The sequence below is a fragment of the Corvus brachyrhynchos genome, unplaced genomic scaffold, assembly GCF_000691975.1.
Source record: "Corvus brachyrhynchos isolate BGI_N302 unplaced genomic scaffold, ASM69197v1 scaffold94, whole genome shotgun sequence".
NCBI classification, from domain to species: Eukaryota; Metazoa; Chordata; class Aves; order Passeriformes; family Corvidae; genus Corvus; species Corvus brachyrhynchos.
In genome coordinates, this window is record NW_008238330.1 from 10,200,970 (window position 1) to 10,217,198 (window position 16,229).

Below are 16,229 nucleotides of genomic sequence, written 5' to 3' on the forward strand. Positions count from 1 at the left end.
AGGAATGCCCAGCAGAGGGAGCCGCGTCCCATCGTGTCGCTGTCCTGGAGCAATGTTATTTTGCTCTGACAGCCTGTCTTTCTATTTAGGAGATGAGAGATTAGAGGCACAGAACTGCCAAATTCCCATTTGGTAGACACATCTTTTTCCACATTGAATAATTCCTGGTTGTATTCTTTGCCACTTTAACAGAGTTGTGAGTGCATTTAAAACCTGCATAAGGGCAGGGGAGATCCCACTTCAACACTACCAGCAACTGCCAGTAACACTGCCTGTGACAAAAGAGTTTGTTTCTGCTTTTAATTCCTAGTTTCAGGTATTGTAAGAGTTAATACCCAGCAGAGCTTGGCTGTCATGGCTTGACTCACACATAAAACTTTGACCTAATGTCACACTGCCCACTGCAGCCAAGGAAAGTCATCCACTGCCACACATGCAGTAGTTGCAGATTTTCTTGGTTCACAGATATATGTCCCTCTGCCTTTGGAGCGATGATGTGTGAAGGTGGACATCCAAAGGGTTTGAGAAAGACAACAGACCATTCCACATTGGGATCTCCAGCAGCACATCTATGGACTGATGCCCAGTGAGGTGCTGTTTGCTCAAAAACGAACAAAAAGGCGATGTGACTTGCCTGAACTTCAGTAATGGCACCAAGCTCTAGTGAGGAGCAGCAGTATTTAAGGAGGTAACACACACTTCAAATGTTGCCTGTTGCTCAGTAGTGCTGCTCTTTCCTGTGTATCTTGTGTTGTGGGGAAGATCGGAGACAGCTGTGGGATGGAAGCTGTGTTAGGTCTGGATGAAGTCACAGTAGGTATGTGGCAGAATTGGTGGGAATTCAGTGCTATTCAGGGCTTTATTTCAGTGTTAGTCTGTGAGAGCATCCTGCAGTGTGAGCAGTCTGGGAAGAAAAGTTCAAATGTACTTGGCAGTGTTAGGACCACAGTTGGACTCAACGATCTTAAATGCCTTTTCCAACCTAAATGGCTATGATTCTATGATAACTTCCCTTAGGTATTCCTGTCTGTGCTGGGTGGGTGCGGGGGGAAGGTGCCTTCCAAGGAAAATGAAATGTTAAAGCAGACATGGTGCCCTTTGCCATTGCTGGCTATTAGCAGCATTGGACCATTCCCCTCAGCCATCTTCACCAGAAGTCCTTGGAGCAGAGCAGAGACAGCACTACTTTCTCTCTCCTAGACACAGGAAGTGCAGAGCAGGGACAACAGGTGGGACAGGGCATGGAGGTGGGAGAGGTAGGAGACAGGAACACTTCAAAGACGTGGAGGAAGTTGCAGATCTCTTCCACTGAAGAATGTAAGTGCTAAAAATGAAAACCTTCTGATCATATAGAAGATAAGGCTGACATTTCCGTTCTGTAGGTGTTAAGTGCAGAGGCTGAACTCACTGGCTTGGGGTTTCACGCATCTTTAATGTAGTACAGGTCAGGAAAAGCTGTTTTAGGACTGTGCACTGCCACAGTGAGGACCTTGCCTGTGACTTGGCATTGCAGCATAAGCTGAGGTAAATATTGCCGGCCTATATATGCAAAGGTATGCCTGCTTCTTAAAAATATGTGATATAAACACAGTTTTTTTGCACTCTTTCAGACACAGTGTTGGATTATGGAGCAGAATTTGACATACCTGCTGGGCAGTGGTGGCTCTGAGGACATGTTGGTGAGTCACTCCCTGCCGGGTTGCTCTCCTGCAAGCTGAGGACAGTAGCACATCTTAGGGGTCCAGTTTTTCCTATGGCAACCCAGTACTGGGGGAGATGATGGGGGTTTAGAAGAAATCAGTGTGATTGTTGTTCCCTGGGAAGAAACCAAAACACAGGGCAAAAATACCTTTAGCTGATGAGACTGTGCTTGTGGAAGAAGACTGCCCTTGAGGGCACAGGTAGTGCTAGGAGTGTCCTATGGAGGACATCCTGACTGGGATGCTGCTATCCATCTTCTTTAATTGTTTGCTGTCACAGGTACTGCCCAGGGATGTGGTGGTTGCTGCTGGGGGGTGGGCGAGCTGCAGGGAGCTGGTGAGCAGGAAGGGGGCATGTCGCTGCTGCTGATGCATCCCATTTCTGGCACTCAGACTCCTAACTGGAAAAAAAGCTTTTAGGAGATGAGCGTTAGCATGTCAGTTTCTCCCTGGGCCCTGCTCCCTTTTTCCTTTCAGAAGGAAACATAATATAGGACCCCTAAACCCACATCAGGGGCTCTCGGCCTCCTGGCCATTCCCATGTTGCTGCTGTTTTGAGGATGCTTCCTGTCTCTGGCCCCAGTACCCCACCTGGACTCGGCCATGGGCCATGGCCTCACATGGAGCCAGCGGGAGGATGCTGGTAACCTCTACCACCACAGCTGCATTTTCCTTGATCTCCTCTGCCCCTCGGATGCAAGGATCTCATCCTGGGTCTTGCAAGGGATGGCCAGTCACTCATGATCCTTCCTCGTTTGCATTCTGTACCACAGCTCTGGCACATGTTTTTTGTCCTCATGCAGCTTGGTGTGTGCTGACTCGTGCCTGGTATATTTACTAAGAAAGTAACGTGCAATTTGGGTCATATGAATTTCATTATCCTTGAACAGGTGAGTTACACATCACCAACACCTAACTCCTCTGCAGCCTATGAATATGCCTTCGACTACTCAGAACTACACATCATCTGTCATCCTGAAAGTGTTCCAGCATTTGCACCTACCTTATTTCCAGTGCTGTACTCCCTACTGTTTGTGACAGGCTTGATGGGAAATGCTTTGGTTGTTTGGATTCTGACAGTCTGCATGAAAATCAAGACCATGACTGACGTGTATCTGCTGAATCTGACAGTCTCCGACCTCCTCTTGGTATTCTCCCTGCCTTTCTTGGTTCAGTACTCCATCATGAGCCAGTGGATTTTTGGAAATGCACTGTGTAAAATCATCAGCTCAATTTACTTCATTGGTTTCTACAGCAATGTCTTTTTCATAACCATCATGAGCATCGACAGGTACTTGGCCATAGTCCACTCTCTCCATGTTCAAGGGATTCGGACAACTGCCCTTGGAGTTATCACCAGTCTGGCCGTTTGGGCAGTTGCCATTTTAGCATCAATGACAGACTTAATATTTTTCAAGGAAGTGAATGACAATGACCAGATTAAGTGCCTCCGTCACTACCCTGATGGCAACTATGCCTGGAAGACTTTCAGTAATTTTGAAGTCAACATCCTGGGGTGGCTAATCCCTGTTGGTGTCCTCATTTTCTGCTACCACAACATCTTGAAATACCTGCAGAAGTGCCATACCAAGAGCAAGTACAAAGCAATAAAACTGGTTTTTATTGTTGTCATTGTGTTCTTCCTCTCCTGGACCCCCGTCAACATTGTGCTTTTTTTGGACTCTCTGAGGAACATGTCCATCATCAACGACTGCCAGACAGGCCAAAGGCTAGACCTAGCCATGGAGCTGACTGAGGCACTCTCCTTGGTCCATTGCTGCCTCAACCCAGTCATCTACGCTTTTGTGGGTGAGAAGTTCAAGAAGCATCTCCGTGAAGCTTTCAAGAAATCTGCATGTTTTCTGTCGAACTGCAAAGACTACAGGGCTTTCAGTGGGCACAGCCTGGGCAGGCACTCCTCTCTGCACACAAAGTCCTCACAGTTGTCTTCTGTTGGTACTGTCTTGTAGAACTACAAGTCCAAAACTATCCTCCTGGACAAGTGACCTAAAGTTGAGAAATCCTCATCTGGGCATCCACAGCCATGGACTGTTTGAACAACATTTTTGGACATGAAAAGTGGAAGCAGCTGCTTGATTTTGCTTTTATCATGGTTGCTTTTGGTGTACTCACTATTTAGAGTCTTTTGTTAGCATCATCTTCCCTTTCCCTCAGCACATCCTGCCTTGCTTGCTTTGTGAAATTACCAGCAGACTCCCATACTGCCTGAGCAGCATGGAGAGATACCTTAGAAACATACCTTCCCCCCTTCAGACCCAGTACTGAAAAGAACCGTTTATGTTTCCAAACCCTGGACACTTGGCCACTCCTTCCCTCACCTCAGCAGAGTGTGTTGGCTTTGTGAGCAGGGATAGGACTCGCTGTAGGAGTGGCAACCTGCACTTTGGAGGGAAATGGTGCCCAAGTTTAAGATGTCATACCAGGGCCTGGCTCCCAGTTGACAGATCCGAACAACACTTCCAGCCCCAAAAGTGCTTAGTGAGTGAGTAATTGGGTAAGTAACCAAGAAATAAGTGCTGTCCATGTGTTTTGGTGAAAGCAACGTGGATTAATATCTAGGTATGATCCTGATTCCCTGTCTGCTACCAGGGCCTGCAGCTTCTTGGCTGGAAGGGTTTGAAGCTGTAGCTTAGAAATGATGCTGTGGGTGTCAAGGAAAAACACCTGCAGGAATGAATGAGTGCTGTAGGAATGGATGGAGAAATTGTTACCAGGAAAAAGGCTGAAGAGTGGAAAAAACAGTGGGTGTGAGCTGTCACACGTCCCCATGAGGGGACTTTTTGAACATTTTTGAACTTTTTGAACTGGCAACTGGTGTGCCAGTGTGGTCACTGCTCTTGAGCAGGTGACTGGGGTTGACATTACAGTTATTGTTCCAACTTGGAATGACTGATTTTATATATGTGAATGGCTACCCATTCGTATAGATATATCTCTATGTATTATATATAGAGAGGTATGTACATATACAGGCATATCTATACTTGCATATGTGTGTATGTATACACAAATACACACACATATACCCATATATATACATATATACACTTTTATGTGTACAAATGTTGTTAGATAAATGCAATGAAGCTTTTCGTTCTGTTCTATCTGTCCCTACAAGATATCATCGTATTTTAAGTTTTATAATAAAGATACTGTGTGCAGTGTAATTGCACCATCTTTACACTTGAGAAACCTGTTTCATCATTATTTGTGTCAGCATCTGCATTTTATTCTGTCCTGGGCAGATCTATGAAGCTGATAATCCCTCCAGCTGCCTCTTCCCTGCCTCCTCTTCAGTTCAGCTGCTGCCTGGGTCCCAGCAGCAGGGTCACAACCTGGCACAGCAGTACAGTTTCTACCTTTCAGGTGTCTTATTGCCAGCCAGGCTTTTTTTGGATATGCAAACCCTCAGGTGCTCTAGAAGGGGATTCACAAAAATTCAGGACAAAGCCAAAGGGTGGTGGGCAAGAGGATGGCACCAACTCTCTCCTCTGCAGATTCACAGCATGAACCCTCCAGATCACAATTCACTCAGCTGAAGCACAAGAGATGGGAATGATTTCTGCAGCCTCACAGCCTCATCCTGCACCCATTGTGTGAGTGCTTTGGGACAGGTGCTGGAGCCCATTCGCCCAAACTGGCAAGATGATGATGGCCTTTCTCTGGCTGGTGAGCATCTCTGCTAGGGAATATCTCCCTCTTCTCAGAGGTTTCATTGATTGTTGTTGTGTTGCAGTTGGAGTGAGGCTGCAACCCAGGGCTTCCCCACAAGGGCTGTGACCCAGTGACATGAGGATAGCTTGAACATGCAGAGCCCTCTCTGCAAAGTTTTTCACTTCTCTAGCTCTCACTGGAGGACATCCTGCCCTGGTGTTGCCTCAACACCACATGCAAACCTTTCTAGCAAGGAGGCAGGAGATGCTTTCTGCAGTTTAAAGGGTTTTTCTGCCAGAGGCAGCTGGCTTCCATTTTATCAGCAACACCAGGACCTCTGAGCTGGACCTCAACTTCTCCTCACTGCCCAGCTGCTTTAAGCTGCTATTGCTGCCTTCCTGTGCAAATGAAGAAGGTGAGACCCACATCCGGACAGTGTTTGGCTAGCAAGAGCTGCCCTATGTTGCTCTGGGTGGCCAGAAGCATCCCTGTAGGTCACAGAGCTCCTCTGCTTTCTGAAGGGATGAGCCTAGAGCAGTCTGCTGCCCTTCCAGTGCCTGTGAGGGCATTGAGAGCAGAAGACATCTTCCTGTATCTGTGCAAGCTGACAGAGAGCTTGTGGAAAGTGCCAAATTTTAGGGTTTTCCAAAGAGCAGGGAGCACAAGAAGCTGAGGCTAAAACACTCTGCACATCCCCAGTGCCTGTTCACGTACTTGCATAAAAAGTACCCACCACAGCTCTTATATTGTTCCTGTTCAAATCTGCTGCTTATCTTTAAATCCTGATCTTGTTTTTTCTTTTTGCTGAGATGATGCAAGTTAAAGAGGATTTAGGATGATGTTGGCACATGAAACAGTCACTTTGTTCTGGCTTCAGCACGTCATCTTAAAACAGACATCAGAGTAACTGTTGACCACGTTCAAGCTTAAACCTAAAATGCATACTTATTTTTGATTTATTGGTGTTACTTGTACCAGAGGCTCCCTTCTACAGAGGGTCTGTTAGAAAGATGGAGACTTTGTCTGATGCCCCTCATGATGTTCTGAATGTCTGGATAGAAAAGCCTTGACAGGCTGGAGAGTGGCAGTGGCAGCAGGGGGGCTCGTCACCTGCCACACTGTGCAAGCCTGTGCAGCGATTGTATGGGTATGTTTAAGGACCATGCTGTTGAGCTACACCAGCAAAACGTGGGATGTATGAGGACATGTTAGTTTATGGTCTTGCTAGATTTCTCAGAAAATAATGTGAAGTGGGACCTAGCAGATTGTTCCTCATCTCAGCACGGAGCTGCAGGACTGCCACTTGAGCACAGGGAATGATAGTGTCTTGTCCCAAAACAGTATGCCTGAGTAAGAAACTAGTCCATATTTGGCTTTTTCTGGAATTATGCTGAAGCCTTCTTCCCAAGGCAACATGGAGACAAACTTATTAAATCCTTGACAGAATCTCTGGCCTTCAGGTCACTTGTTCAGGCCAGTGCATGCAGTCTGGGGATGAGGATAGGACTGATTCAGTGCTTTCTGGAGGAGCCCTGTCAGCCAGCAGCACAACTCCGCCTCTTTCTGCTGCGGCAACATCCAGCTACACCTGGAGGTCAGAAACAGACAAAACTTTAAGGAGAGGAAAAAGAAAATTTAATGAAGGGTATTTGTATCCCACTCTTCTCTTAGCTGAAGGATGCTCCTGTGCAGGGATGGGTCTACATTAGCATACACAAAACTCCCCAAGCCCAACTCTCCAAGTTAATTGTATCATGTCCGGGAGAATCCTGTTTTATTTTCAGCCTCTTGAAAACACTTATTATATATACATACATATGTATACCAGTTATGAAGCAGCATAGAAATTATTAACTGTGCCGGAAGAGGATCCAGAAAGGAACATGACAGAAAAAAATAAACATGACCTTAGGTATTCTGTCTGGATGTAAAAATAGTTTGGGAAATTGAAAGGTAATTATAACCTTAGTCTGAATATGTCAGGTTTAACTGTAATGTGTGGGCTGATATTCATATTTGGTTAAAATACCTCAATGTTAATGACCCTTAAAGGCAGCAAGTAATACCAGGCAAAGCAAAGCTGCCACTGTAGTGCGTCAATTTTGACGCACGGTTTCTGAGCAGCGTGCTTCTGCTCTACGTAAATCTGTGTTTCTGCTGACTTGCCTGAAATGCTAAAATGTACAGAGAAAGGTCACAGAAATCCCCACCTCAGAATAGCACAGATTTGGGTTCCTACAGCCTCTGCTGACGCATGTGTCTGCTGGGGCCTCATTCTGACCCAGCGTTGCTCTCTGGCCTGGCAGGTATCCCTGCGGGTCTGTGTGCTTTCCAGCAGTCAGTGCAGCCAGTGTAATGCTGGTGTCAGCAGCTGGGTCAGACTTTACTCATCGGACAAGCTCTATGAAAGAGAAAAGTACTACCACTCAAACCACAGTGTCTGCTGTCACCCCAGCAAACAGTTTTTCCTCAATATACTCCGGTATCCAGGCAGACTTCCCACTAACATTAATCAATGTGCAACATGTACATGTGGGTCTGCCTTGGCAAGACATTCATCCCTTTCTTCACCTGGCACCCTTGGATGATGTGCAGTCTCTGTGATCCTCCACATGCCTGAGTTCAGAGAAGGTGCGAACACGTGTGCAGAATGTGAGGATGGACAAAACACGAACTGCCAGGACACTGAAAAATATTGATTGTCCTCAGTGTTTGACTCAGCACAAATCTTGGCTGCAGCACTCAGCAAGGTAAAGAGATCTGTGTAGCAAGAAACACTTGCAAACCAGCTGCCAAAAGGCAGTGCCTTTCCTATACAACGAGTAGAGAAAATGGGTCTTGTTCCCTAATGCTCAGGTATTCAGCTGGGCTGAGAGCAAAGAGCAATGCTGGGTGGTTTCCTTGGGTATTTTGTCCATGCTCAGTGCAAGGCAGGCAGCAGTTCCACTCTCCTCTCTCACAATGTCTCTGTACCCGTGCACATCTTGCACCACCATCCCTGCACATCTCAGTGTCCCCAGCACCACACTGTCCCGACGTGTGCTCAGCTGCAGCCCTGCAGAGAGAGGGGTGGTGCTGGTGCAAATGTACCCAACAGCTTCAGCTCTCATAAGCAGCACAAGGGAGAGAAGGGGGAGGGGGAGGAGGGAAGGAGGGGGGAAAGGCATTTCTTTATTCAGCATTTTGAATAGCAGCTTGCTGGAGTGTGGCTGTGCAGCCATTCCTCCTGCCTGGATGAGCCTGGGAAGGAAGGGATATGATTGCCCAGACAAAGGCTTCTTCCCATCTTTCTTGGGTCGTGCTGTTATTGCTGGAGCTGACCTCACAAGCAGTGCAGCCTCACGATGCGCTCTGAGTGATCAGTGTAACTCAGGTACAGCCTGAAACAGGCAGATCTGAGCAGCTCACAGGCACATCACCTGTCCCAGGGGAGAACACCTCTGCAGGAGACCTGGCTGAGCCTCTGCCATCTCTGCAGGGCAGGACAGCACCATCTCAGTGTGGCAGCTGGAACTCAGGAACACAGATGTGGTCACCAAGGCATGAGTGAGCCTAAGCACTGAACTGTTTCAATGCCCTTATCACTTCCATGTCATTTTTAATGTGGGAAAAATGTTCCTCTTTCTTTTTGATATCTGTTTGAGCCACACTCCTTCTGCTTGTAGAAAGTGTGCAAACCTTCATCCTTCTGTGACTCTTTCCTTCACCAGCCCTCAGGATGAAACATTTCCATCTCTAGACATAACTTCTCTCTTCCTCACTCTGAGTAATTTTTGCCTCCCACCTTTTTAATGAAGAATAAATACATCTCCCACTGGTGGCTGGAAAGGCACCAGAGCTCAGTTGTCTTCTTGCATCTCTGCAGAACAGTAACATGAAGGGATGAGGCTTCCTCTGATGGGTTTTCTCTCAAAAGAGAGACACAGAAATTACTTCTGTGAAGGCTTGTGTGTGTCTCTGTGTGAGCAGCTGGTGCTCACATCTGCACCAAAAGCTGCCGGGTGGGCTCTGCTGCAGGACAGCATGGGAGGAACAGGACACTGATGTGACAGGGATGCACCTCCAGAAGTGCCTCTGCCCAACTGACAGAAAAGACGAGATTTTTGGAGAAATTAAAAGAAAAAGTGTCCAGCAGGGGTCAGTGCAGTCACGGCTATGGTGTGTGTCCTGCTGCCGAGCCATGCAGGGCAGCTCTGCGCCACAGAGCTCCTCCCGTGGGACTCAGGGGCTCCATCCTGGGAGGATGGAGTAGCTACCCCCAGGCCATTAGTGTTCCCCATGGGCCCTGCGGAAGGGACTCCAGTGAAACTCTTGAGAACCAAGAGAGCTTCTTTTTGTAGAAAATCACCACCATCAGGCTTTCCCCCATGGCAGCAAAAGCAAAGTGTGCTGGGGAGAGCAGCATTTTGATCCTTTAGGTCAGACATTTCTTTACCAAATGCTTTAGTCCACAAAGCTTGAACTTGCCAGCACTGCTGTGCCAAAGTCTGCCTCCCCAGGCTGACCTGGCAGCCCAGCCACAGAGCAGGAGGAGATGCCAGTGGTGTTGAAGTACCCCTGGTCTCCCCAGATACTGAGAGAAATGAGTTTTCAAATTTGTAAGGCAACTCAGAAGGAGATGCAATAAAAAACCCAGGGTGTTTGCCCCTCTTTACCCACAGTGTTGCTACACACACATCCTTTACTCTTGATTTCTTCCTGTAAAACCATTGTGTGCCTCCCAGCGGGGAAGGCAGCACACTCCACCTAGCCCTTCCCAGGAAAAGTCTCTCTGGTTACAAGGGATGCAATGTCTTCATTTTAGCTTGCAGAAACAAAAGATGTTTTCCTCCGTCATGTGTTGACCAGAATGAAAGTCTTCCAGCAGCTTCCTCAGACTTTTTTATTCCTGAGATATGTCCTCAATGCCAGAGTGTGAGCAGAGGCTGAAGATGGAGAGCAGAGGTATTGTGGATGTGGCAGTTGTCTTTCAGGTGGTATTGGTTTCACACCTGTCTGTATTGCACTACAAGTGCACACCATGATAATGAGCAATAACTCTTATCTGGGGTTATCACTCACAGCAGAATGCAGCAGAAAGCCTTTTCTGTCTCCTGGGGAAACCTGCTGAGGATCTCTGTGAGTCAGCTTGATTTGGTTTCTCTTTAATTGAAGTTTCCAGATACAACCTGTGTGGGTATCCCTTTTGACAAACCTCATTTCTTTTTGAGGGTAATAGCCTGCTCTGTGCTCAGTTCCAGTTAAATTCTGGACAGTACAGGAGGAAGAAGTTGATGACCACCTTAAGGGAAACCCTGTTGCTAGGAGGCTCTTTCTACCTGGAGGCAAGCAATGGCTGGGGACAGCCTGTCCTGCTGTTACGTGTGAGAAGTCCTGACCCTTCTTCTTGAGGATTTTGCCTGCAAAGAGCTACACCAGAGGTACTGTGCTGAGTACTGGTGACCCAGGAGTGGCTGCCCACCGGGGGGGGGGCAGCCGTTTCTGTCTGGGTTCTGCCCACACCTTACAGGTCAGCAGCAAACTAGCTCAGCATGTGCAGGTCCCAGTGGGGAAGCTCCTACTGGATTATCTGTGCCCTCTTTAACAAGGCTGAGGGAGGTGGGGGTTGGAGGGACACAGCCCCTCATCATCCCCATGAGGACATGGGAGACAAATTTAGATTTGGGTGTCTGTAGCAGATAAGTAAAACCTTGCAAAATGAGGGCTTTGTTACCCTTGTGAAATCATGGCTCACTCCTGTTACTTCAGCTAAGCAGAAAAGGACTCTGGGAATGACTCAGCTGAATTAGAGGTAGAAAACAAGTTATGTAACCTTTGCATGTTCACATCGTGGTTTATGGTGGTTGGTTGAATTACGTTTGTTGTGCTTCACAAGAATACGACTGATAAAGGGCTAATTGCTTAAAAAGGCCTGTTTTTTGCAATAAAGCAATTCCTCTTTGCACCTGCCTGGGGAGTCCATGTCGTTTCGCATCATTGCTGGTGTCCTCCAAACAACAGCACATCTGCAGACAGGGCAGTGCTGCTCTGATAATATCAGACTGGCATCAAGGAAGCCTTCATTCAACTTCCTGAATCTCATGGTTGTCACACAATGAGAATGTTTCCTTAGTACCATCTACCAGAAATTATCTTTCTGAAAGTTAGAAGTTTGTAATTTTGGCAGTCATAGATCCTACTTTCAGGGTGTGGGAAGAAACCAGCCATTAGCCTTCTGATGTTGTCCTGAAAACAGTGCAAAGTGATTTGCATCTATTTTTAAAGAATGGCAGAATGGGTCTACCGGCACTTGTCAGAGAAAAAGGTGAGTTTTGAAAATCTGCTGCTCTGGCCCTTTATAATTCCCTAACCTTTAAACTTTATTTCCACTAGTGTATCTTTTCTGTCCCTGGTTAACACCTATCCAGGAGTCAGTTCCCCGATTATTTCCACAGGTTCTTCTCCTGGCCCACCTGGCTCACATAATTTGTATAATTTGGCTGATGTTGGAGGCCCATGGTTTGACCTTAATTACATTGCTGTGTAGCTGTTGGGAATGTAAAATTTGCTAGATAAAGCATAATACAGTAAAAAAACCCCGAAATGTTATCGTCAGAAATACCAGAACTGAACTTATACGAAGGTGTTTGCCTGGCAACTTGCTAACCAATGCACAAGCAACAGCTCAGGCAACCTGAGAGATATTCTTCACCCCCAAAATCCCACCAAGGTCAGCCTGCCTGAAGACAGCACAGCTCTGCCTTTGGGGAGAAGGCATTTTAATCTCCCTTGACATTTGAGGCAGGGGCAGTACCTGGGGGTATTTCCAGGACCACATTCCTTGTGTGCTGAGGGCCTTGGTATTGGTACAGCAGCCAACCACACGCGGTGTCTGTTTCTCGTAACACACCCCACTGCACAGCCTCCTGCCTGGTTCCACCCCAGAGGAACAGCTGTTTGTGCCCCAGTGGTGCCTGGCAATGTGCTTCACAGCATCCCAGTGATGCTGCTCTCATAATGCAACCCTGAGCAGGATGCTCTGGTCAGGGGCCAAGAAGGGTTCTTGATTAATAAACATCCCAATATTTTAAACCCTCAAACTCCACTGGTTCTGGGCTGCAGAGAGACATTACACATAAAATCTTGTTTACAGGCAAAGAGGAGGCACAGTATATGTATAGGTAGAGGCAGGAGTTTATTGTGAGTGCAATGGCGTTCTCAAGGCTCCAACTGTTATCAGTTTAGATCTGCTGGGTGCAGAAAAACAGGAACACTATTGCAGTTTCAATTTTTGCACACACATAGTTTCTGGTGTTATGCTCACCCTTTCCCTGCTCCTTTGGGTCCTAAGGCTGGTGGTTTCACCTGGTTGGTTGTGGTGAAGTGAGGTGTCAGAGAAAGCTATCAGCATCTCCAGTCCTTCCCTGGGATGAATGCAATGTTCACCCTGGTTTTCCATCTGTCTTTTTGTAGGATCTGCTTTGGATCCTTTTTATATGTTTTCCAACATGCTTCTATAGCTTCTTCTCTCTTCTCTGGTCTATACACAGCCTACTATAGGTGGTGCCCTTTATGTATGTTAGATATTGATTTTGGTCTCTCTGTTACCACTAAACCCAGTTTTGCCAGCTCCAGATCTGCATCTTTTAGCTGACCATCAGTGAGTTGTGTACAGCTGTGGGGCTCCCCAGTGCCAGCCTGTGCCCCATCCTCTACCATCCCATACCTGTACTCCTCTGTGCTGCTTCCTGCGTCCCCCCTGCTCAAGGTCCCTGCTATTGTGCCAAACTTGTATTTCTACACACCGTACTGTGTCTGAGTGAAAAATGTCTCATTCTGCATAGAATGGGAGGAACTGAGGGGGTGACAGCTTTGACATGCTGAGTATGAAGCACGTCAGGCATTTCTGTCTTCCGTGCAAGTCCTGTCCTCTGTAAGCCCTTCTGTCCCTCTGAGTGGCTGCCTCCTACTTCAAAATTTCACAAGCAAGCCAGCAGAACCCAAGCACAGCACATCAATACTATCTCAGCCCCAAAGAAGCTCAGCCCAGGAAGCCAACACGTTCACATAGGCATGAGGATTAGAGAAGAGGAAACATACATTTAAATCCAAACAGGCTCAGCTTGAGGGAAACATTGGTTTTCAATGCAGTTATGAATTAAGGTAAGAGACAATTATATTTTCCCTCTAATTTGACAGAGCAAGACGAACGAAATGGTGTCTTATGAACTTAAAGAAATTCTTCACTGCTTACTGCTTGAAATCTAAATTATATATAATTTGAAATATATAATTATATCTAAATGATATGTAATAATATAAATTATATATAATTTAATATATATATTATAATATATAATACACTTAATATATATAATGATATATAAAATATAATATATATTTGTGGGTACTGTTTACAAATTGTGAAAGTAGAAAGGGAAGCATTTTTTGCTAATAAAGTGAACCAGGACAGATAAATTTTACTCGGTCACTAATTATTTGTGGCATCTTGTGGTAAGAGGAATATTCACCATGGATAGAAATGCTCAAGGTTAGCAGATGCTGATATATGACTAGTGTGCAACATTAACCCAGAAGGACAGACCAAGAAGATACAGCCCCTCTACTTCATTAGAAGTTTTTTGTTCAATGTCTGCAGGGATTTCACAACTCACCGGCATTGCTTGCTTCTAGTTTTGGTCAGTGAACCAACATCCAAAACATCACTGACACTGAAAGACAGCCCAAAAAGCAGAAAATCTGGTAGAGCCAATAGAAAGCATGTGATACAGACAGATCAGCAAGAGAGCAATGGAAATTACAGACGTTTGAAAAGCCTTACATTTCTGTATAACATACCTGATTTTTCTGTGACTCACCTTTCCACAGGAAAGATGTTATATAAAGATGTATGCCAGTTTGGGTGAGACATTTGGGTAACTCAGTGGTGGCCACCCACTCAGTACTTGTGTGATATAAACACAGATCCAGAACAGTGGTTCCCAAAATCTGGTCTGTCGGGGCAAGCCCTGTGTGCAGGCAGTGCAGCCAGAGGCAGTGAACTGGATGACAGGATAAAAGACAGCAACTGTGATGAATTTAAAGGGTTTGGGCAGTGCAGAAAAAGTCCAAAAGGGAGAAGAAAAGGCTAAAATTTGACAAAAAACAACACATAGTACATTGAGAATAAATCCCATAGAAAACCTGATCTTCCCGGGAAGGAGCTGGCAACTCCAGAAGTTAAATCTCATCCATACACAGTCAGAAAGGGGTAATGTGCTCTGCTCTCTGAAACAATGGAGAAGATGGCTTAAAAGAGCTCCCACTGATAGAGAGCCCTCTCAGATTTCTCAGAGATGCTGAGGCAATATGAAATTATTAATCACAAAAAGGGGTTTGAGGCAGGAAGCAAATAGATGCCACAATAAAGGCAGTGAGGGGACAGAGCCCGTAGTAACCATAAACAAGTACAAACAGTGCTCTTAGCTACAAATAATCATCTGTTTTTACTGTCCCTTCAACAGAAAATACAAAAGAAATTGGAATGCTGCTTCAGAAGGGAAGGCCTGGGAAAAAAAAATACTGAGGAAGAGCAGGTAAGAAAAACACTGGCAAAATGGTCAGCTAGGCATAAAAAAAAAGATACAGAGTTCCTGAGAAACTGTGCAAGCAGAAAGGGTAATTAGGGGAACTGACAGGCTAGATAAAATACCTGTGAAATAAAAAAACCTGATCCTGGCAGTCACCATCCAGTCACCATCATCAGATGACAGCCCCAAACACCCTATTCCCTGTGGGCAGCTCTTGGGAGGGCCCCTGCTCCCTCCCTCAGCTCTGCCACTGCTTCCCCAGTAGCTGAGTTAAAGTGCTCCCCAGCCTCTGCAAGGACCAAAATAAATACTGCTCTGCAACAATACTCACCTTTTACCTAATTTCCCAACCCCTGGCTGGTCCTGGGAGCAGGACACTGCTGGGAAACCATCTCAGGCTGCAGAAGCTCTGCAGAGCTCCCTTACTTCTGGTCATAGGATCAGGACCACTCTGAGAGACATGGATGCAAATTTTAGAACCATTTCAGTGATTTTTGAACCTCAGTTTTAAGATGCAGGGGAGATGTGGGAGTCCGAGTCATACTGTCAGATCATCTTTCCTAAAGGCATTAAGTAATTTCTGAAACAGATTCATGTGCTCAAGAGACTTGGTCATGCCCTGAAACCTGAACCTATTCCCTGCTCCATTAAGTGTGCAGGCACCAAGGCTCCTGCATGTCCACCCTGTCTGCTTCAGAGGGGCTTTGTCCTCCCCAGTGCCAAGGGAAGGAGCTGAAACCATGAAACCTTCAGCTTTTGCTATAAATACATCAGCAACCACAGCAGTGAGCTGCCCGGGGTTTGGCAGGGCTTTCCGTGGCCCCAGCAAACCACACACAGCTGGGATGCAGCTGTCCCTTCCAACTGGCTCACAGCAAGTCTTCTTGGTGGGGCAGCAAAACCAGCACGTGGAGGGATGCTGCTGGGGGCAGGATGTGCCCAGGCCATCTGAGTTCAGTCCCCTGTGCCTGCTTCGCAATGATGGTAGCACAAACAGCCTGACTGAGGCCACCAGCCTGGCCAGTGCACTGAGGGGCCAAGGACGAGGTCTTGTTCAAAATAACACCTCTGTTGTTGCTCTGAAAGATGGGTGATGAAGCCCTTGACATTGGCAGAGACAGCTGGAAGTCCGTGTTTTTGTGTTTTCTTTATGAATCGTGACTACACCTAATTTTGATGCGATGGGCTAATAGAAATCTTGTGCTCTGATTACTTGCTGTGCTGCAGTTAACTCCAGGTGAGCATGGAACATCACTGAGAAAGCACTTTCCAAAGCTATAATGCC

At 46.4% G+C, this 16,229-nt stretch overlaps 1 protein-coding gene across 2 annotated transcripts; it reads left to right on the top strand.

Moving 5' to 3' along the window:
* Positions 1–32: 32 nt before the first annotated feature.
* On the top strand, positions 33–14,924 carry LOC103615797 (C-C chemokine receptor type 8). 2 transcript variants are annotated; one of them, XM_017734513.1, is made up of 4 exons: positions 33–688; positions 1,611–1,679; positions 2,591–13,517; positions 14,879–14,924. In XM_017734513.1, exons 2-3 carry the CDS (start codon positions 1,626–1,628, stop codon positions 3,668–3,670), a joined length of 1,134 nt encoding a protein of 377 aa, XP_017590002.1. In that variant the 5' UTR covers positions 33–688; positions 1,611–1,625; the 3' UTR covers positions 3,671–13,517; positions 14,879–14,924. The 2 variants fall into 2 exon arrangements, with proteins under 2 accessions (XP_017590002.1, XP_008632111.1); XM_008633889.2 differs by having other exon boundaries at positions 34–1,524.
* The last annotated feature ends 1,305 nt before the right edge of the window (positions 14,925–16,229 follow it).

Coding starts and splice junctions, on each gene's coding strand:
- LOC103615797 (XM_017734513.1), top strand. CDS start 1,626: ATGGAGCAGAATTTGACATACCTGCTGGGCAGTGGTGGCTCTGAGGAC. Junction 1,680..2,590: donor GTGGCTCTGAGGACATGTTG/GTGAGTCACTCC, acceptor ATCCTTGAACAG/GTGAGTTACACATCACCAAC.